This window comes from Tamandua tetradactyla, chromosome 15 (assembly GCF_023851605.1).
Source record: "Tamandua tetradactyla isolate mTamTet1 chromosome 15, mTamTet1.pri, whole genome shotgun sequence".
Lineage (NCBI taxonomy): Eukaryota > Metazoa > Chordata > Mammalia > Pilosa > Myrmecophagidae > Tamandua > Tamandua tetradactyla.
Genome location: NC_135341.1, coordinates 77,934,903 through 77,956,287, shown reverse-complemented (window position 1 = coordinate 77,956,287; position 21,385 = coordinate 77,934,903). Strand labels below are relative to the sequence as shown.

The window sequence follows — 21,385 nt, the reverse complement described above, 5'->3', positions numbered from 1 at the left end:
TCGTGATATATTAAATTTGTAATTTAGGGCTATTCTTTTACGTCTAAGGTTGTATGCATTAAGGATTTCTATTTAAGTATACTCTTTTTCTTATTGTATTAGTTTCCTGTGGCTAGTTGTAGCAAATTAACACAACTTTGGTGGCTTAAAACAACAGAAATTTATTCTCGGACAGTTCTGGAGACCAGAAATCCAAAATCAAGGTGTAGCCAGGACCACACTCCTTCTGGAGGCTGAAGGAGAGAAATTTTCCTTGCCTCTTCCAGCTTCTAGTGGCAGTTGGCATTCCTTGGCTTGTGGTTGTCTGTACATTGCCTTGTCTTCCATGTGTGTCTATCCCTCCCTCTGCCTCTCTCTTATAAGAATACGTATCATTACATTTAGCACTCACCCAGACAATACAGGATAAGTGCTTCTTCTCAAGATCCTTAATCAAAACTTTGTGCATCTAAGGTAATATGCACAGGTTCCATGCTTTCAGGTGTGGAAACATCTTTGGGACTACCATTCAGCTATTACACTTGGAAATTGAGATTTTCTGACATCTCCTTATTTGAAAACTTATATTCCAGTTTAAAATCCTCGAACTGAAGAGAATAATTTGAAAAGAAAAAAATCTTTCTATTTCTAATCTATTAGTTAATTTTTTTTTCATTTCCAGAAAGTAGATGATTTGATACATTACTCTTTTTTACATACCAAGTATCTTGATAAAATATATCCACTTGATGAATAAACAATTCACTTAAATGTTTTGGTCTTGTTTTTTTTCTGTAAATTAAGATCTTTGTACATGTTTTCAAGATACTTTAACAAAATTTAAGACCAACTATTCTCTAAGAAAAATTTATCTGAAACTTGTCAGATGGGCAGAGTAAATAAGAATGATTATGGAAAGAGATGTTACCTATTTCATGGAACAGCTGTAATGGTTAACAGTGGGACAGACACCTACTTCATGTGGCCCACAAACTCACAGCTAGAGACACAGGGCATGTTAAGGGGGAGGAGGGAAATACTTATGGACTCTTAGATACTGAACTCTAAGGGTTCGATTTTTATAGCAGTGGGGAATTAGACCTATCCTGTTTTTGCTTTGTTTTTCAGAGCTTTGATGATAAAATGTATAACTTTAACATTAATGTCTGGAAGTTAAAAATTCTGAAAAAAGCAATAGAAGCAAAGCAGCTTTCACAGTTTTAATGGTTATCTAAGGAAAACCTGGAGTTTTTTTGGGAAAGGAAACAGTTGCGTTTTTTGTTTTTGATTTTTATTTTTCTCAAATAATATGTATAAGGAAAGGAGAATTTGATTTTTAGGCCAGCACCCAGCTCCTATATTGAGCAACAGTGAAGATCATTTGAACTCTTTTTGATAGGAAGGTGTTTTTAGACTTGCCAAGTTTTTATTCAGAATATCTAAATTTATAATTGGAATTCCTTATCAGTTTCTGCATTAAGCAAAGCTATTTCTATGGGAAAAAAATAAATTTAACTTTGAATGATTGTAGAATGTAGTTCTAAAACATATCAGCTCAGTTAGAATGGTGTAGCTTTCATCGCTTCTCGGCCTCTTGGCTGAGATCAAGTGTAGTATCTGTTCTTATCAGTTTAATATCTGATATGTCCTCTATCCGAGGACAGTATATTAAATGGATTTTTGGAGTTAGGAGATGGAAAAGGAGCTTGCTCCGTCCACTCCACGCATCGACCTGGTATTGCAATACTTCCAGGAATGGTGCACTCCTTCAGGGGAATAATAAATGTATGAAAAAAAAAAGAATGGTGTAGCTTTCAAATTCGCCTACCCCTTTAGTAGGAAAACCACTGCTCCTAAATATTTCTTCAATATTTACTTTGGAAATCTCGTCCCATAATTCATTTAAAAAGTGAATTCACTCATCTTTGGATGTTAATATTTTTTCAATAGTTGATTTTGAAAATTTATGATTTTTTCACTCATCGAAACATAATACAGTTGTACTACCTGCCTCAGCTGAGATAAGGTGGCAGTTGTGAATCCAAAACTAATCTGATGGTCAGGAAATAGAAGATGTTTCTCAGATAACAGTCTACAAGTAATTCATGTAACTTCATGTTATAACTTCAGGTTATTAGAGATTGTTTGATTATTCTCTTTGTAAAAGGAGTTTTATTAGCTAATATTTCAGAAGGCTGTGGAAGATAACCAGTAGTACTGTTAGCTTGTACAATGGAGACCCCCAAATATGCTTAATTTTTAACAAATCTGTTTATTTGCGTAGGTATGATATTCAAAATTCAAGATACAAAAAAATACGTAGTGAAAGTTTCATTCCAGGTCCTCTTCCCTGGCTACCCATTTCCCCTTCTAGATAATCATTATTACCTTGAAATATATTGCTCCAGAGACATTCAGCATATATAATAAGCAAGTACATATACCTGTTCTAATTTTTCTCCTTACAAATGATGGCACAGTATATGTATCCTTCTGAACCTTGCTTTTCTCACTTGAAAATTAATTTTAGAGACCAAGTCATAGCTCTACATAAATAATAATGTTTTTTTAATATCCTTACATTATTCAGTTTGTATGTATTTGACCATTCATCTGTAAAACTTTGCATAAAAATATACATAATCATAATTAAAATATTATTTTTAATAACATTTATGATCAAATATATTTTCCAGGCTTTCCAAAGTGAAAGTTAGATTAAATGATATACTTTCAAGCAGTGAGACTAGAACTGAGGATATATTGCTAAGCAACGTTATTATCTCTTCAGCTGAGAACATTGCCCTGTATTAGCTAGTTAAACAGAATATTTCAAAATCATACTTAGAATTAAATATTTTTATGGTTGCAGTATTTTTACAATTTTGCAAGAGTTCACATATTTTATGTAAAAGTCTATCTTCTGTCAGAATATAGGCATATTAAATACCTTGTTGCTGCTTAAACACTTGAGAGTTTTATTTTTAAAAGTCTCCATGATCTTAATGGTGAGCAACTTCCCAGTGTAATGAATTTTAAAATAATATTACTTTCAGTGTGTCTTGGCATAAATTTACTTGAAATATCTTGTGACCCAAATTCTTCTGAGCCATACTTAGCATGCAGTGGTGAGAATACCCATTGTTAACATGGTTAATTCTTAAAATGCTCAGATTTGTCTTTTTTTTTTTTTGCATGGGCAGGCACTGGGATTGAACCCAGGTCTCCGGTATGGCAGGCAAGAACTCTGCCTGCTGAGCCACCCTCAGATTTGTCTTTTTAAAGAAAAATTGTAGATTTACTGAAAAATACAGCATTCCCATACACCCTCCTATTGTTGGCAGTTTGCATTAGTATGGTACCCTTATTATAATTAATGAAAGAATATTAAAATTGTACTATCAACTACATTAGTATATAGTTTATATTAGGTGTGATTTTTTCCTGTATATACTCTAATATTAGCAAACTGTATTAGTAACATTTGTTATAATTCATAAAAGAATCTTTTTATACTTGTACTGTTAACTGTAGTCCATTGTTTACAATAGATTTCACTGTTATGCAAATTTATGTTTTGTCTTTTAAAGTTTTTATTCTGGTAACATATATACAACCTAAAATTTTCTCTCTTAACCACATTCACGTATATAATTCAGTGATGTTAATTACACTCATAATATGCTACCACTACCACCATCTATTTCCAAACCATGGCAATCAGCCTAAACAGAATCAACATTTAGCATAACAAATTAAGCATTAACCCCCTCCCATTCCCTACCCCCAGTATAGCCCCTGGTAACCTGTATTCTGTATTCTAATTCTGAGTTTGCTTATTCTAATTAGTTCGTATCAGTGAGACCATACAATATTTGCCGTTTTGTGTCTAGCTTATTTCACTCAGCATAATGTCTTAAAGGTTCATTCATATTGTCTCATGTATTCCCTTCATTCCTTTTTATGGCTGAATGATATTCCATTGCATGTATATAACACATTTTGTTTATCCTTTCATCACTTGATGAACAGTTGAGTTGCTTCCATCTTTTGGCATTTGTGACTAATACCGCTATAAACATCAGTGTGCACTTATCTAAGTCCCTGTTTTCAGTTCTTTTGAGTATATAATATTAGGATCACCAGGTCATATGGTAACCTATACTTAACGTTCTGAGCAACTGCCAAACTGTCTTCCACAGTGGCTATACCACTTTACATTGCTACCAGTAAATGAATGAGTGTTTTTATTTCCCTGCATCCTCTCCAGTACTTTTTTCTTTTTTTTTTAATAGTAGTCATTCTGATGGGTATGAAATGGTTTCTCATTGTTTTGGTATGCATTTCCCTGATAGCTAATGATGTTGAGCAACTTTTCATTTGCTTTTTAGCCATTTGTTTATCCTCTTTGGAGAAATATCTATTCAAATTTTTTGCCCATTTTTAAATTGAATTGTTTGTCTTTTTGTTGTTGAGTATAGGATTTCTTTATATATTCTGGATATTAAATCTTTGTTAAATATGTAGATTCCAAATATTTTCTCCCATTGAATAGATTGTCTTTTCATTTTTATAACAAAATCCACTGTCTTCTTGCCTCCACTCATTGGTTTCTGATGAGAAATTGGCCGTTAGTCTTATTGAGGATCTCTTGGATGTGACAAATCGTTTTTGCTGCTTTCAGAATTCTCTATCTTAGCATTTGACATTCTGATTACTATGTTTCAGAGTAGGTTTATTTTAGAGTGTATCTGTTTGGAGTAGATTGCACTTCTTTCACATGTATATTATGTCTTTCATAAGAGTTAGGAAATGTTCAGCCATTATTTCCACAACTGTTCTTTCTGCCCCTCTTCTGTTCTCTTGTCCTTCTGGGACACCCATGATGCTGTCACTCAAATCCCTGAGACACTGCTCAAAATTCTTCTATTCTTTTCTCTGTCCATTCTTCTGACTGTATGATTTTGATGGTCCTATCTTCTAGTTTGCTGATTCTTTCTTCTGCCTGTTCATGTTTGCTGTTGTATATTGTATACCTGTAGTGTGCTTTTAATCTCCTAGTATACATTTCACCCCTATAATTTATGTTTCTTTTTATTCTTTCAAATTCTACTCTATGCTCACATTGTCTTCTTTTTATCATTTATCTCTCTATCCATATTTTCCTTCATCTCCTTAAATTGATTTAGAAGATTTGTTTGAATTTCCTTGATCAGTTCCCAATTCTGTGTCTCCTTTGAAGTTTTAATTTTTTTCCTGGACTGAGTCATATCTTTCTGTTCCTTAGTATAGTTTGTAATTTTTTGCTGATGTCTGGGTATCTGATTATCCTGATAAATTTACTATGAAGGTCAGTTTCATCCTCTTTTCTAGGATTTTATTTTTTTATTGGCTTTTTTCTTCTTTGATGCTTGGTCCAGCTTATTCTAGACCTTTAGCATAGCCTGTGTTTATTCAGACTTTTTCAGCTTTTCATCTGATTCTTGCCCTGGATATGTGGTGCCGTTTTTAAGATTGCATTTTTTGTGGAATTCTTTACACAAAAGAAGCTTTCTTTCCTCTGTTCCTTCTCTGGGACTCTTAATCTGTTAACTCACTGCCCCCTTTTCCTTAAACTTTTCAGTTCTGGTTCTCATCCTGTCCTAAAGTAGTTCAATTCAAACGCCCCCCCCCGCGTTTTTTTTTTTTTTTTTTTTTTTTTTAACTCTTTGAGGCTTTTCTGCCTCTGGTTTCTGATTAGGGTGCCCAGCCCCCGGGACCCACATGGGTCAGTCCAAAAGGGTGGCTCGACCCAAAACAGCCTATTTCTCCTTAAGGTTGCCCAGACCAACAGAAACTAAATTGAGTGAGTACACCTCTTTCCAACAGTTCTGCCTGGGTCTCTCTTCCCTGCCCCACCCCTTGGGGAGGTGCCCATTGTGTGCGGCCCTCCTCAGCAGCTTGTGTTCTGCAGTGGATCTCTGTGGACTTGGGTCCCTCTGCCTGAGTATGCATTAGGTTCTAATTTGCTGCTGTAAGTGGCTCTATAGTCTGCCCTCGTGGCAGGAGGGACCCTGGCTCTGCTGCCTTGGCACAACTCCCAACCTGTGGAAGACCCAGTGAGAGAGGGAGGGTTCCAAACTGGTGGGTTCAGGATGAAAATTTTCTACCTGATATTTTTCTTTAATTTAGCGTTTGTGGAATCCTTCTCCAGTCTCTATCATTCCTTAGAGTTCTATGCAAGTGGGATTTGCCCTTTTATTTGCTCATTCTCTGGAGAAACTTTTTCAGGGGATGTCTTATGTCACCATATTGATGACTTCACTTGCCCAGATTTTTCTTTTATGATTCATGTAAATTTGTTTTCTTTTTTAAAAAATTATATATTCTTTGAATCTTTTTTGGCTTGAATAATTGGGATCAGAAGAAATGGGAGCATCTTTTTGTTTCTTATGACTGTCACGTGTTGGTTAGTGTAAAAATCCATCTTTCAGCTCTCTGGGATTGAATAATTTTTGAATATGTATATTAAAGCACAAGTGTTAAAGATTGCTTTTTAAAATTTGGATTGAAAATGTGTACACATAACCATTATGCTGTGTTCCCGCTTTTCTTTTAGGGATGGAGTTGGGGGTTTAAGAGCTTCATATCTGTTTTGGGGCTGATAAACTTCATGCAGAATCATAAGCACAGTAATGTAACCCCACTCCTAACAGAGTCTGTCTATACATGTAAAATAACTATTTTTTATGTGAAAATGAAGCACCCAACAAAAGATATTGCCACCCTGAAGGGAATATTTTCTCAATCCTTTAAAAACCCATGACAGGGCAGTGCAACGGTGGCTCAGCAGGAATAGTTCTCACCTGCTGTGCCGGAGACTTGGGTTCGATTCCTGGTGCTTGCCCATGCAAAAGAAAAATCCTGTGACATTTCCATATTTTTTTATAATTAAAAATTTCTACATTATTTCTTTCTACATTATCCTGTTTTCCAACTTAAGAATAAAACATTGTGTCTCTGGTCTGTGTTTTCACAAGTTTGACTGGAAGGAGTCCATATTTCATTATGTCTAGAGTTCCATAATGTTAGCATCAGCTTTTAACTGGTAAACCTAGGAAGCATGCAGATCTAGATTTGACTAGTAATAAATCTTTTTTTAATATTATTCCAAGATATGACATCATCATAGGCATTCTTTAGAATTTCTGGATATTGTTTTTATTCTGTTTTCATCAGATGTGACTTTTTTTGGTGACTTTTTTTTCTTTCAAAATAGCTTTCTTGATTTATATTTTCTTCACATTACTTAGCTAATTACAGTGGCTAGCATAATTCTGCTGTTGAGATTAAATTCCATTGAGAGACTAAATGCAATCAGGAATGCACAGAGTTTCTTTCTTGCTGGTTTTCTGGTCTTTGTGGCATTACATTGTATTTAAAAAGCATTTTCTTGGGAAAAACAAGTCACGGAAATGACTTCCACACTGTTCTCATTAGCATGGTGTGTGGCAATGAGGAGCTCCTTTCTAAGTCATGGGAACAGTTTTTAGACTGCAAGACAATTTAAAATATATTCCTTTTCCTTTTATTTAGTGAACGTTAAAGATTACCTAGAAGATGGAGAGAAATCTATAAAATTACCCAGAAATTGCATGTGCAGCGGAGGGCTTCTTATACTCCTGCTTGCCTAGTGTCGTGGAAGGTCATGACTATGTCCTGAGGTAGACTTGAGCAGGAGACCCTCACATTTACAATATACCCATGAAGAGTGGACTCCTGAACTACTGGTATCAGAGAGTAAACTGTAGTTATCAGAGGAAGCTTATTTTTTGAAGTACAGAAAAACTTCTATTTTATATTATTGCTTCATTATTAATTTTAGAGTAATGCTTAAATTCCCCAGGGTTATTTGTTTCCATTGTGGTTGCAGATTTTGCACATCACTAATCTTAGACCTTTTAAATTCAGGTTAAAAGGAATTAAAGGTGTTAGGAAAAATATGTAGAGATGAAAGTATCATTTTAGGCATTAATATTTTGGAAATAAAATTATGGTTTTTGTTATTATTGACATTAAGAAGATACTGTTTTGGGTCATTTATTTTAAGAACATTTGCAGCCAGAAGTGTTAGCCTTATACCTGGAGAGCTATTTAGTGGACTGTGTAAAAAAATCCTAATTGGTAACACACGGTCCTCTTCTCTCCATATATAAAAATTAACTCTAAATGGATCATTGACCTAAATGTAAAATCTAAACTGTAGCTCTTTTAGAAGAAAATTTAGGAGAAAATTTTGGGATGTTGGGTTAAGCAAAGATTTCTTAGATAAGACACCAAAAGCAAGATCCATAAAAGCAAATTAGACTTTTTTTTTGGTATAAGCAGGTTTCAGAATCAAACCCAGATCTCCAGCATGACAGGCGAGAATTCTGCCATTGAGCCACCGTTGCACGGCCCTAGACTTTTAAAAAAATTTTAAATTGTGCTCTTTGAAATAAACAGTTATGAGAGTGAAAAGATAAGTCATACTGAGAGAAAATAATTGCAAATCATATATTTGATAAAGAATATATATATCCAGAATATATAAAGAATTCTCAAAACTCAATAATATAGTAGCCCAATATGTAAATGGGAAAAATATTTGAACACTTTATTAATGAAAATGTACAGATGATAAATGAATACATGAAAATATAATCAACATTAATCATTAGGGAAATGCAATTTAAACCACAATTACACACCAATTTATATAGCTAAAATTGAAATGACTGACTATACCAGGTACTGGTGATAAGAAAGAACTGATACTCACTTACACTGCTGGTAGGAATTTAAAATAGTATACAGCCACTGTGAAAAACATTTGAATATTTCCTTAAAAAGTTAAACATATAAATACCATATGATCCAGTTTTTCTGTTCCTAAATAAATGAAAGCATATGTCCTTACAAATACTTGTACACAGAATGTTCCTACCAGCTGTATTTTTAATAGTCAAACCTGGAAACTATTGAAATGTCCATCAAGAGATGATTGGATGAAAAAAAACTGCGCTATATGCATACTGTTTTCAACTATACTACTACACACTATATTTAACAATAAAAAGGAATGTACTGCCATATGCTACATCATGGATGAATCTCAAAATAGTAATGCTGAGTGAGAGAAGATAGGCAAAATACATATATATGTATATACACAGGTGTGGTTCCATTTATGTAAAATTCTAGAAAATATAAACTATAGTGACAGGAAGAAAATGATTACTTGGGGTGAATAGGCATAGTGGTAGAAAGGGGTAGAAGGGAAGGATTATAGAAAGAAGAATCTTTTGGAGATGATAGATATGTTCATTATGTTGATTGTGGTAATGGTTTTGGCTGGGGGTGACATATAAACCGATCAAATTGGGCCTTTTATGTACAGTTTATTGTATGTCAGCCATATTATAATAAAATAACAAAAACTATCCACTGGTCCCCAGTGCTTACACATCTTGGACTAGTTTCTAAATGTGCTGAATTGTAAAACCCAGTTGTCCTACTTTTAACTCTTGTTCAAATTACTGGGTTCTAGGCTTTAGAATTATTAGTCTAGGACTGGGGAATCTGTCTCTTTGAACAGACACCCAGATGATTCTTATCATTAGGCAAGCTTAGAAAACACTTGACCTGGGTAAAGTAAATTAATTGTGTTTTGGTTCTCTTAACCCATGTTCATGTATAAGAAAGGGATGTTAGGTTTCTAGTATTAACAGAAAGATCTCGCCATAGAACACCTGATTCTACTTTTACAGTGGTCAGATGAGATAATTTAAAATTAGAATTCTTATAACACCAGTATATAGTATACTGACAAAAAAATTAAAGGTCATCTGATTTTTTAAATAGAAAGTTTTGTGTTGATGTAAGTTCCTGAACTACTGGAATGGAAACCTTTTTATTCGTAAGCCCTAACTTTAGTTAACACAAAATTAAAAAGAAGAAAATTTCACTTTTAAACTTTTTAAAAAGTCACATCAGTATATATTATTAATGAAAAAATCCATTTTACATACTATGTATTGGGAAGCTATAAAATAACATAAGTTGGGGAGAAGGAATAAGATGAATAGAGGAACATTGTTATTCTCTTACATGTCCTTTAAATAGAAGTAGCAGGAGCCTTTCATAAAACTCTAGGAAAAACAGTTTGACCTTCTTAGTGCCTTCTTTCCAAAGACGTCAAACCCAAAGGAAATTATAGAATAAGTGCCTTAATTTTAAATGGTTCAGTTATCGGAAGGCTTTAGAGAGCAAGTTTTCCACAAATCATCCTGTGCCATTTGGACTTGGATTTTGTTTTAAGGGTTGGTGAGCCAACATAATTAATCACTTTTGTTGGCTTTTAAGGAAATGAAACTGCAGTGTATTCTTTGGCTTGATTGTTCTTTTTTATGGTTTGTTAGTATTGCAGTATGTACTGTGAGAACCTTAGGTGAATGCTTAGAGATAATAATGTGGACAAACAGTGACCAAGAAGTCATTTTTTAAAGTCATGTTTTAAATGCTGATATACTGTTATGATATCCATGCACAGTTCCAAACCTCAGACACCACCAGCATTACTGGCAGAAGTCAGTGGATGAATTATTCCCTGTGTACCAAGTGTCAGTATCCATTTGTTACCAATTTCCATTGTTTCTTCCTCCAACATATAGCGAGGATTGATTATTCCTTTCCGTACAGCTGTTGCCACAGTCTGTGAATATTAGGCCTGTTTCATCTCAGGAAGAAAAGGTGGAAACAGCCTCCCGACGAGCTCTGTTCTATCTGTGCAGTGAGCTACCTTCTCTGTGGACATTGCACTTTAAAAAAAAAAAAGCATTACATTTGCTATCACTGTCCTTATTAAAGTTTATTTATAGTAAAATTTTAAGAGAGTCAGGTAAGTGGATGTGAGCAGGCATCTTCCTTTAACTTGTACTAATTTGAAACCACAGTCTATTTTTTAACTTTTTTTATTGTGAAATATAACAGATATACAAAAAAACAGTAAGTTTCCAAGTACATTTTAACAAATTTTTATAGAACCGATTTTAAAGTTTGGTATGGGTTACAGTTCCATGATTTTTCATTTTTTTCTTCTAGCTGCTCCAAGGAACTGGAGAAAGAAATGTCAGTATAATGATTCAGCAGTCATACTCAGCTTATTAAATCCTTTCTTCTCTGCTATATTCCTCCTTCTCTCTTTTTATTTTGTGAAAAATAGCATATATACAAAAAAGCATTAAATTTCAAAGTATGTTACAACAATTAGTTATAAAACAGATTTCAGAGTTTGGTATAGGTTACAATTCCACAATTTCTAGCTTTTACTTCTAGCTGCTCTGAGGTACTGGAGACTAAAAGAAATATCAGTATAACAATTCAGCACTCATACTCATTTGTTAAACCCTACTTTCTCTGTCTCACTCTACCGTCACCTTTGATCTTTCTCCCATTCCTTAGGGATATTTGGGCTATGCCCGTTTTCATGTTGGAAGGAGCTGTCGCTAATGTGGGATGGGGGGTGGAACTAGAGAAGCTGGCCCCTCTGGGTTTTGGGACTTACCTGGTCCAGGGAACCATCTGTTAATCTGAAACTATGTCCCATTTTTAAGCAGATTAGGTTGTTCTCCTTAAACCAGTAATTCCAGTAGACTCTGTCTCTGGAATTTTTTAAACTATACATCCATCTGTACCTGCCCCTTCCTTACCCTTGAAGCGCAGGCCCCAATGGTGAACTTCACCCTTCCTTAATGTTCACTATTAATGAACAGATTCCAAAAGGCTAAACATTTTGGTTTTCATATTAACATAATTCTGGTCTCAAAATGTGTTGGGAAGTATTTCTTCCTTTTCTGAAATAGCTTGTGTAGAAATAGTATCATTTTTTTCGTTCAAATTTGATAGAATTCTCTAGTGAAAACTTTGTACCTGGAGTTTTCTTTGTAGAAAGGTTTTTAATTATGAGTTTATTTTCTTAAATAGTTATAGGACAATATAGATTTTCTATTTGTTTTTACGTCTGTCTTGGTAAATTGTATCTTTCATTTAATTTGTTCATTTCATCTAAGTACTGAGTTTATTAGCATGAAGTCTTGCATTATTTTCTATTTATTTATTTTTGATTTCTATAGGATCTGTAATGAAGTCTCCCTCTTTCATTATTTATTTTGGCAATTTGTGTATTTTTAATGCTGGCAGTATTTGGAGACATTTTTTGGTTGTCAGAATAGGGGGAAAGAGGTGCTATTGGTGTCTAGTGGATAGAGTCTAGGGCTGCTGCTAAGCATGTTACCATGCACAGGACAGCTCCTAACAACAAGGAATTATCTGGCTCAGATTGTTGATAGTGAAAAGGTTGAGAAACCTGCTTTGGTGATTACAAGATACACCTTCTGTTTTCAAATACATACCACTTCATATATAATGTAAGCACCTTGTAATAATATTTCTACTCATCCCCTCTATTCTTTTATGCTATTGCAGGCATACTTTTTTCTTTTTTTTTTTTTTTTTTTTTTTAACTTTTTATGTAGTTACAAACATGCAGCACAAAATTTCCCATTTTACCCAAATTTAAGTGTACAATTCAATAGTATTAATTATATTCACAATATTGTACTATCATCACCAACATCCACTACTCCTATTTCTTTTCACCACTTCAAACAGAACCTGTCCACCCACTAAGCTATAATTCCCTCTTTACACCTCACCCTGGTCCCTTGTAACCTATAAACCACTGTCTCTAGAGTTTGCTTGTTTTAGGTATTTCATATAAGCAAGATCCTACAATATTTGTCGTTTTGTGTCTGGCTTGTTACACTCAATATGATGTCTTCAGGGTTCATCCGTGGTTGTAGCATGTATCAGAACTTCATTCCTTTTTATAGCTGAATAGTATTTCATTCTATGCATATGCCACTATGTGTATGCCACATTTTGTTTAGCTCTTCATCCGTTGATAGACACTTTGGCTATAGTGAATAATGCTTTCACCTTTGACTATTGTGAATAATGCTGCTATGAACATTGTTGTACAAATAGCTGTTCAACTCTCTGCTTTCAATTCTTTTGGCTATTACCAAGAAGTGAGATTGCCTGCCAGAACATATAATTCTGTTTTTATGTTTCTGAGAAACCACCAACCATGTGGATTTTATTTCTTTATATTTTATAAACCTGTGATACATTGACATTGCTTTAAACAACCTATCTCTTAAAAAATTTTTAAATGAGGAAAAAAAATATCTTTAATAGTTACCCATACATTTTCAGCGTTCTTCATTCTTTGTGTAGATCCAGGTTTACATCTGGTATCATTTTTCCTTTCGCACAAAGTACTATCACATGTCCTACAGTTGCATGTCCGTCTACTAGTGATATAGCCTCTCAGCTTTTGTGAGAAACTGTATTTTGACTTCACTTTTTAAGGCTAGTTTGTTTCAAGTAGAATTCTCCATTGATTTTTTTTTTTTTTACGTGGGCAGGCACTGGGAATCGAACCCAGGTGTCCGGCGTGGCAGGCAAGAACTCTGCCTGCTGAGCCACCATGGCCCGCCCTCCAGTGACAATTCTAAAAATGTTTTCAAGTTTTAATTCCATTATTTTCTGGTACACATGGATTCTGATAAGAAATAAAGTTTTGTTCATTAATATAAGGCTTTTAAAAACTTTGCTTTTAGAGAATATTTCTAGATTTTGTTATTAATAGAAAAATACCATAAAGTATAATTTTTCAGTACCTAAAATTTAATGCACTATGCTTAAGTTTTTAAACAGGCTTGTTTTTGAGTTGTGTTTTTAGTTTTCATTTTCAGGTAAAATTGGGCTGTTAATGATTCTCACAGATTTGTTGTGAAAATTAAATGAGACAAAGGATGTAAAATACCTAGAACTTGTATGCCCTCACAAACACAGTACCATGGTATGCAGGCTTAGTCTCCTTCCTCCTCATCATCCAGCTTCAACTATTCTGGCCTCAGAGTTCTCACAAGGCAGCAGAGCAGTGGAAATCCCCATTTTGAGTCCTTCTTCTGTGTAGACTCATTCAGCCTGTCCTCTCTACGCTGCCCAGGAGCTGAGTGCAGCCAGGGCCAGAATGGGGAGCCTCGGTCAGCATGAGTGGACACTGTTGCCACTGCTTATAATTCCTGTTCCTGCCAGTCGTTCACATTGATTTTAAATAAATCTGATCTTTTATTCAAGCAAAAATAGAAGGACATTTATTTCAGTATATTTTTAGTTATTAATTTAAATTATTTGAATATAGTGAAAATCTCTGACTTCTTGTATTTTACATATTTTGTATTTTTTTTCCATTTTTAAATTCAGTTTTATTGAGATATATTCACATACCAAACAGTCCATCCAAAGTGTACAATCAGTGGCTCACCGTATCATCATAGTTATGCATTGATCACCATGATCAATTTTAAACATTTCCTCCCATTTTGACATTATATTTAGTAGTCCACATTCTGACATGATAATATTGCCATCTAATTAAATACACTAAATAAACATGCGCACATACACATTTATGTCCTCAAAGCTAAGCAGATGAAATGTATATCTACTTTCTCTGCACAAATTGCTCTTCAAATTGGGCAAGAAAAGTAAGGCATTATTCTAAAATGCTCGATGAGGTATTTCAAACTTGATGACTGTGTGTATGCAGGTTGGTCAGGGGCTAGTGTATTGAAGACCACACATTCCATCTGAGAAGATAAGGCCCTATCGTCTCTAGAAATGGTATGTCTGTGGGGGGCCAATAGGCCAAATCTCCTCACTTTTAAAAGGAAGCTAGTCATTCAAATGTTTTAGGCAGTGATTTTCAATTTTTAAATGTTGTCAACTAGTTTAAGAAAGTCTAAAGCATTCTAAAGCCAAGCCACATACATCTTCCATGGGTTGCCAACCTGTGGCCTTTGCTGTGAATTGACATGATATTAATGATCAGAAATTCAGAATATTTAAGTGCAGTATTTCAATAGCATATGGGTGTGGATATGTGTGTGGGGAAAAGTCAGAAGTAAGGAATTTGCACTTATACGCTAAGCCCTTCAAAATTTATGTTCACCCCTGCTCCATTACCATGTGGCTAGAAGTCCAAATGTGCCCCCCCACCCCTGCCCCTGAGAAGCCCACCCATGAAATGCTATTTGAATGCAACATTTAGACTTGTCCTCATGCCTGACTCCTGCCGAGCGTGGCTCCGTCACTCCCCTATTCCACCTGCCTGTTTCTCCTCCAGTGAGCTTGGTTCTTGATTCTCATCTCCAAAGCCCTTCGTGAGAACCACGGCCTCCCAGAATCTTAGCTCAGGGATTGTCCTGGGGGTGTCATCCTCTTCTAGGCGGGGTTGCATTTCCCTAGGAGGTCAGCAAAGTCTTTTATCTTTTTTTTTTTTCAAGTACATAAATTTTACTGTGTTGATGTACTAACATTCTCCATCTAGTTTCAATTTTGAAGAAAAGATTTGGACACAGAGATTGAGTCCCACTCCAGGAACATTATATACAAACTGTCTCAGATCATTCATTCTAAGCTCAGAATGACTAGTTCAAACTATTTCTGTTCTGGTTCTTGTGTGGTCTTGGCTTTTTTTTTTTTTTTTTAACCTTATTATTGTATATATACAAGGCAAAGAAATAAAAAAGCAGTAGTTCCCAAATTACCCCTCAACAAGTAGTTACAGGACAGATCCCAGAGTTTGTCGTGGGCTACCATATGATCCTCTCATTTTTTTCCTTCTAGTTGCTCCAGAATATAGGAGGCTAGAAGGCATAAAATTTTTTTTTTATCATCACAATCAACTTTTTCATTTTTTGTGTGTGAAAAATAACATATATACAAAAAAGTAATAGATTTCAAAGCACAACATCACAATTAGTTGTAGAGCATATTTCAGAGTCTGACATGAGTTACCATTCCACAACTTTAGGTTTTTACTTATAGCTGCTCTAAGATACTAGAGACCAAAAGAGGTATCGATTTAATGATTCAGCAATCATATTCATTTGTTAAATCCTATCTTTTCTATATAACTCCATCATCATCCTTGATCTTTCTGTCCCTCTCTTTAAGGATGTTTGGGTTATGGCCGTTCTAACTTTTTCATATCAGAAGGGTCTGTCAGTAATTTGAGGTAGGGAGATGGAACTAGCTCATGTTCTCGAGAGGCTGGGCCCTCTAGGTTTCATAACTTATATAGTCCAGGGACCCATCTGGAGATTGTAGATCTCTGGACAGTTACACTAGTGCATGGAACCCTTGTGGAATCCCGTATCTTGCCCTAGGTGTTCTTTAGGATTGTCTGAAATGGTCCTGGTTGGGATTTGGCAGGTTATGATAGGTAGTAATGTCCACCTGAAGCTATCAACCCTATTTGAACTCTCTCTGCCACTGATACTTTATTAGTTGCACTTCTTTCCCCCTTTTGGTCAGGATGGAATTGTTGATCCCTGCTACCAGGCCCGGATTCATCCCTGGGGGTCATCTCTCACATTGCCAGGGAGATGCGTCACCCCTGGATGTCATGCCCCACATAGGGGAAGGGCAATGTTTATTTGCAGAGTTGGACTTAGAGCAAGGCCACATCTGAGCAACAAAAGAGGTCCTCCAGAAACAACTCCCAGGCATACTATAGGGTGGTGTAAGCTTCTCCACCACCTACATGAGCTTCACAAGAGTAAGCCTCACGATCAAGGGCATGTCCTGTTGATTTGGGTGTCCCCAAAGTTTGACACAGTATCAGGGGATTCCCTGATGGTAAGGTTTAACAGTTCCATATTTTTCTCCCATCCCTCAAGGGACTTTGCAAATACTTTTTGATTATCTGCTTAATATAATCAAATGCCAGGATGTATCCAGGCATTACATTAATCTATATAGGATTAAAGATCCTCTTGCTTATTCAGGGCTCCCTGTGTTTCAGCCGTTCAAATGAGCTATACAGATAGGTTCAGTTAGATTTTGTGCTGCAGAAAATTTCAGTTCCAGACCAAATAAACCTTTCTTCCCTTTGGTCTAAAAAAAAAAAGTGGTTCTAAAATATGGACAATGTCTTCATTACCCCTATGTTCTGAATTACCTTACCCCCAACCTGATTGGCTTCGTTCTTGTCTCTAATTATCAGGATTTTTTATATATAACAGCCTCTCAAATCCAGAAATAATAATTACCACTCTGAACCTAATGTATCCGCTGTAAAAGCTTACAAACTTTAAAGTTGCACATTTTCATATTAGGACAATCATAGATATAATTAACAGTGGATGATGGAATTGGTAATCAGCAGTAAAGCCTATATCTTCCAACAGATCTAATTATCTTAGAATATACAATACTAATATTCACAGTAAAGAATGCATTCATTGAAATGTTGTATTTCGTATTCCAGCAAAAGAAGCTAACTGAGCATGATAAACGTCTTTTTATAGATAATATTTCACTTCCTTAAGAGTTAGTTGAACTGCTGTTTTTGTCCCTCAGCTAGTTAGCTGTAGCAGCAGTACCCTGGCAGCTGTTTTAAATGTCTGCTCTTTCTGCTACTGGTCTCTTCCTTAGTGGGCCTTTGGAGTGACGCTGTGGGAGCTCATGACTCTGGGCCAAACGCCATATGTGGACATCGATCCCTTTGAGATGGCTGCATACCTGAAAGATGGTTACCGAATAGCCCAGCCAATCAACTGTCCTGATGAACTGTGAGTTTTTCTGAGCTCAGAAAACCGGTGTTTCATTCCATTTAATATATTGGGACAAAAGAAGAAGAGTAGATTTTCATATTCATCCACAGTCTTTCCTTTTTAGAACAGTGACCCTTTGGACATGAATTAGACTCTTGGAGAACCACAAAGTTAGGCAGGCTCGTTCACTTCATCATTTAACAATAGGATTTCTTGTATCGTATATATTTAGTCCTTGATTTAACCCAGGGGACTAATATACACAGTGAAAACTGGCTAAAGACTATGTCGGTTATTTTATGTAGAGCTAAGTCATGACTTTTATATATACAGCCTTAAGGACATAATTGTAAAAAGCTTTTCTCCTTCTTTTCTTACCTTATCGATTGGTATAGATTGCTATATAAGGAAATGGTCTGAGCTAGTAGGTGAAATAGTTCATTCTTGTTTCCCGCTTTCATTACGTGGCTCATTTTCCATATAAGTATTGGGAAGTATTGGGGTTGGCAGGGGCAGGAGGCTATTCGTGGGTGATTGGATATACAGGCGAATGTGGCCTCAGTTCTAGAACCGCCCACAGGTTTCTTTGCCTTTGCAAGGAAGCAACTTTTGTACTGATTTTACAGTATATTCATGGTTTTGATAATTTAGAAGCTAAAGACTTCCTCTTCCAAGTTCTTTCTCTCAGAACTTAAATACGGGATAACAACACAGGTTATTACTTTAACTGTGTTTTAAGTATTAACATTAAATCTCTGTATTTGCTGATATATTTTCATATAGGTCTCATGGAAAATTGAAATCCATACATATTACTCAAATAAATCCTTTTCATTCTATATCTGCCAGCAGATAGCAAAATTGGTTGATTTTTTACTTCTCATCCTCTCCAAGCCCACATTTAGACAAAAAATAAATGACCAAATGGTCAGGAGCAGTATCTCCTTACTAGTCAAATCTTCCATTTTTGTCACTTTGCAGATTTGCTGTGATGGCCTGTTGCTGGGCCTTAGATCCAGAGGAGAGACCAAAATTCCAGCAGCTGGTACAATGTCTCACCGAGTTCCATGCAGCCCTGGGAGCCTATGTCTGAGTTTCCTCTCACAGCCCTAGCAGCGTCGGGAGGAAGATGCCTATCAGCCCTCCTTTGGAGCAAGTCATGGATGCTTCGTATATAACGCAATGCCACCAGAACACACTTTTCTTCCAGAACACTGTGCCTTAGAAATGCTTTAGAATCTGAACTTTTTAAGACAGACTTAATAATGTGGAATATTTTCTAGATAACACTTTTATTAGGTTGAACTGAAAGGGGTTTTTGTAATTTTTTTTTGGCCAGAAGATTTTTAAAACATAGTTACTTTGGACTAGGGGTGCATTCTTACAAAATAAACAGTTTTTTAAATTGTTTAAACACAGATATTTGAAATAGCTATTTTAGTGTCAACTGCTTTTTATTTTTTTATTTCATCAAGGTAATTGTAGGTGATCCACCTTTAAAGTTTTAAAAAATATTATTTTTGTCACTAATCTTGGAAATGGTTTGTCCTCAAGATATAGTACTTTTCTTAGGAATGGAAAAGCAGCATTAAAAGATGCCTGGTATGCCTTGTACAAGAAAAGGAATTATTGGAGGTAGAAAATTTATAAAGAAGCTCAAATTAAATTTTTTGTGATACTTATTAGGAACAGAAACTGCTCTAGTATGAAAAAATGGCTTTTTTAAATAAAATGGAGTTTGCTTTTTTATTTTTGGGGATGCAATAACTGAGTTTATAACATCTTAAATTGGGCAGAAATTAGGTTTTCCATGAGTCAAAAGTGGGTTTGGGCAGGTTAATAGTAAACAGTGGTGGTTTAATTTATTTTTGCTCTCTGGAAAAGGAGATATAATACTATTCCAGAAAGTGAAATCATGTTTCTAAGGTTAAGAATCCCTTTTATTGCACCTAGAATAGTGCTATGCACAGAGTAGGTGCTTGAGTTGGCATGGGTAACAAAATGTAAATTGGTAAATTTTGTGCTTATCTTCAAGACTGGCTTAAGTGTAAAATTTGTTTTTTAAAACATTTGAAAAATTAAAGGCTTTGTTTTATATTATAATAGTATCAGAAATATTGTTCATGATGTGAATGATGTTGTATATGGTAAGTCCATGATCATCCAAAAACTAGATATTCATGTTTCATTTTATGAGTGTTTCAACTCACACTTCAAAGTCCTGACATAATTATAGCTGACTCTACTCAGTCTCCAGTTTCCAGTAAAAACTTGGAATTATTGTTGCAAGGAAGTTTTGAAAATACTGAAACTTTTCTACAGAGCCATCAAGTGAAGGAGATCTATTTATGCTTAGTTTTAGCTGGCCTCAGTTAGGGTGATTGGGCTACCTGCAGGTGTCACCTCTACTCCTGTCCTCACAGGCATAATAAAGGAGACTACACGGCAGTTGGAGGGTTTCCCTGTTCTTAAAGAAGTTTTCTGGATCATTAGCACATCTGGAAAAATAGCCTACACAGTACATGCTCTGCCTTCTACAGGTCAAGTGTGTGATTTTTTTCCATATACCATTTGTTATTAACCCTGATTCCTCAATTTGGAGGTACTCAGCCCTCTCAATTGACTGTTTAAAAAAAAACTGTTTTAAACACTTTGTAAGTTACAGATGCTTTGTTCATGTTTCATTCTTAGAAGGCATTTGTTTTAGTTTCCCAGGTCTGCTATAACAAATATCACACAATAGTTGGCTTAAATAATAAGAATTTATTGTCTCAATTTTGAAGGCTAATCAAAGTGTCAGCAGGGCTGTGCTGTCTCTGAAGTCTGTAGCCTGCTGGTGGTGGCTTGCTGGCAGTCCATAACACATTCTCTATCTCCATCACATGGTAATCTGTTCCTACCTTGGACTATGTCCGGGCGTCCTCTGTTTGTAAGGACTCCAGTCATATTGTATTAAGGCCCACCCTGATTCACTTTGGCCTCATCCTAATGGGATCTTCAGAGATTCCATCTGTAAATGAACCCACATCCTCAGGACCAGGGGTGAGAACTTGAGCATGTCTTTATGAGGGACATGATTCAATCCATAGCAGCATTCAGTCAGCAGATACTTATTTACAGTTGCTCTGTGTTAGGCAGACACACAGAATGGCCCACCTCTTGCATCCTTTCCAACATTTAGTGAATTCTTTTCTGTGTTCAGGTGAGTACATTGTTTAGAAATAACAGTTTTATGTAAGAAATTTTATATAAAGAGAAAAAGTTCAGATTTCTAACTTCTATCCCAAATTAGCAAATAGTAAGCAATGCTCTGGGTTTACTGGGACAGTGTGGTACCTTTAACTTTATCTTTTTTGTGTTTCTAAGTTTATTTTATGTGTGTATATTTGTGGGTGGTTTAAGAGTTTAATAGATTTTTTCTTCCTGAGCTACTTGGAGTCACCAAATGGGAACAAAAGAGCGTTTGTAAGATTTCCATGGCTGGTGCCCTTCTGAATGCTTTGTCATAGATTATGAATATTATAGAACAGATTTTTCAGAAGTTATAATTTTTATAAGAAAGAGCAAATTGGCAAAGTACTAACATGATATTATAAGCCAGCACTAGTGACTTAGAGCTTCATTGTATTCTGTCCTTTCTTGTAACTGAAGAAGCTTTATTTGTAGAAGCAGGGAGGAATGGGTTTTTCACTCAACAT

At 35.4% G+C, this 21,385-nt stretch overlaps 1 protein-coding gene and 1 non-coding gene across 3 annotated transcripts in view; both read left to right on the top strand.

Annotated features, from left to right (window-relative positions):
• RYK (receptor like tyrosine kinase) overlaps positions 1-19,790 on the top strand; it is a 117,440-nt gene extending 97,650 nt beyond the window's left edge. For both annotated transcript variants that reach the window (XM_077130165.1, XM_077130164.1), the window contains exons 14-15: positions 17,569-17,705; positions 18,669-19,790. In XM_077130165.1, the coding sequence (XP_076986280.1) occupies positions 17,569-17,705; positions 18,669-18,780 (249 nt within the window). In that variant the 3' untranslated portion in view covers positions 18,781-19,790. The remainder of the gene's footprint in view (positions 1-17,568; positions 17,706-18,668) is intronic.
• On the top strand, positions 1,558-1,748 carry LOC143658114 (U2 spliceosomal RNA). The gene has a single exon (XR_013163138.1). It is a non-coding gene; the product is annotated as a U2 spliceosomal RNA (small nuclear RNA).
• Positions 19,791-21,385: the final 1,595 nt, after the last annotated feature.